Source organism: Pundamilia nyererei, unplaced genomic scaffold (assembly GCF_000239375.1).
Source record: "Pundamilia nyererei isolate P.nyererei 1_Seehausen unplaced genomic scaffold, PunNye1.0 scaffold00045, whole genome shotgun sequence".
NCBI classification, from domain to species: domain Eukaryota; kingdom Metazoa; phylum Chordata; class Actinopteri; order Cichliformes; family Cichlidae; genus Pundamilia; species Pundamilia nyererei.
In genome coordinates, this window is record NW_005187446.1 from 3,215,579 (window position 1) to 3,216,820 (window position 1,242).

General features: G+C 41.0%; 1 protein-coding gene across 1 annotated transcript; it reads right to left on the minus strand.

Annotated features, from left to right (window-relative positions):
- Positions 1–6: 6 nt before the first annotated feature.
- s100a10b (S100 calcium binding protein A10b) lies at positions 7–1,169 on the minus strand. Its single transcript, XM_005732093.2, has 3 exons — positions 1,045–1,169; positions 387–541; positions 7–257 (listed from the first exon to the last, which is right to left on the minus strand). The coding sequence occupies exons 2-3, from the start codon at positions 522–524 to the stop codon at positions 105–107; spliced, it is 291 nt and encodes a 96-aa protein (XP_005732150.1). The 5' UTR covers positions 525–541; positions 1,045–1,169; the 3' UTR covers positions 7–104.
- Between the last annotated feature and the right edge of the window lie 73 nt (positions 1,170–1,242).

A 1,242-nucleotide genomic window follows, 5' to 3' on the forward strand; every position in this document is an offset into this window, starting at 1 on the left:
GGCACACAGTTGTGCAACACAATCAACTTTATCTGTTACAAAAAAGGAAAGAAAAAAAAGACAAGCATTATTTTCTCTTACAGTGTATTTGCACATCAGTTCTTTCACTTCTTTTTAGCAGACATGGAGCAATATTTTTCACAGGCCATTGTGAGGCCGGCGATGAATGGCATAAATTCTTCAAAGTCCAAGACATCATCTTTGTTCTGGTCCAGATCCTTCATGATATGGTCCACGGAGTTGGCATTCTTCTGGGTCTGAAACAGATGTAACAAGAGACGAGTTCAGGGTGCAAAGCGCATGAGCAATAACATTTTTAACTTAAATATGGACAATGATTCACACTGAGGATAGAGATCAGGTATGATAGCAAGAAAGATCCTCACTTTCAGAAAGTTGGGAAGCTCAGCCTCAATTAGTTTTCTTAGTTCTTTCTTGGTTAAGGCCTTTCCGTGTTTGCCATCATGGGCATACTTGTTGAACACGGTTATCATGGAATCCATGGATTTCTCCAAGTCAGTCATGGTTGCAGAAATGAGTGCTGAAAGGACAAAAGGCAGGAATGGACATAAATATAACAGGGTTTGTTTTTTTTTACTTTTACTGTTGGCTTGTTACATTCACACTGGAGAAAAATGAGTGAAAAATGCAGCCAAGCATTAGGTTACAGCACATTGTTTGAAGAGGATGTGGGTGTTGGTTTTTACTGGCACTCAAAGCAAATTCTTCTGGCACAAATCACCTTCTGGCCCCAAACCCAAAATCCGTATATGGGTTCTACCTCCCCTCTCTTTATAAACTTTAACACTTAGTGGTTCAGTTTCAGAAAAAGAAAAAACTAGGCCCACAGACACACAGTAAAGATAGACTAGAGAGAAATAGGCCTAACGTTTTTGGAGACACCCAGTCCTGGCATAGCAAAGGAGGAAAACCCTTCGTAATGCACCAACAGCACCGCAGCCCACCCAACGTAACATTCAATGGAAAAAGGAAAAAACAAACAAACAACTTTCTAACTTTTTAAATAAGTTTTAATAGCCTTACCGGATCACGAGGATGCAGAAACTGTGGCAGAGCTTAAGTGGAGTTAGACGTGGGCTGACTGAAAGTTTATTCAACACTTTATAGTCATCTAGGCAACACCCAAGTGATGGGAGGGAGGAGGGATACAGAGAGGCAGGGAGAGCAAATAAAGGAACACTGTCCCTTTTTCCCAGTTACTGCAAGACGTAGAAGGCATTG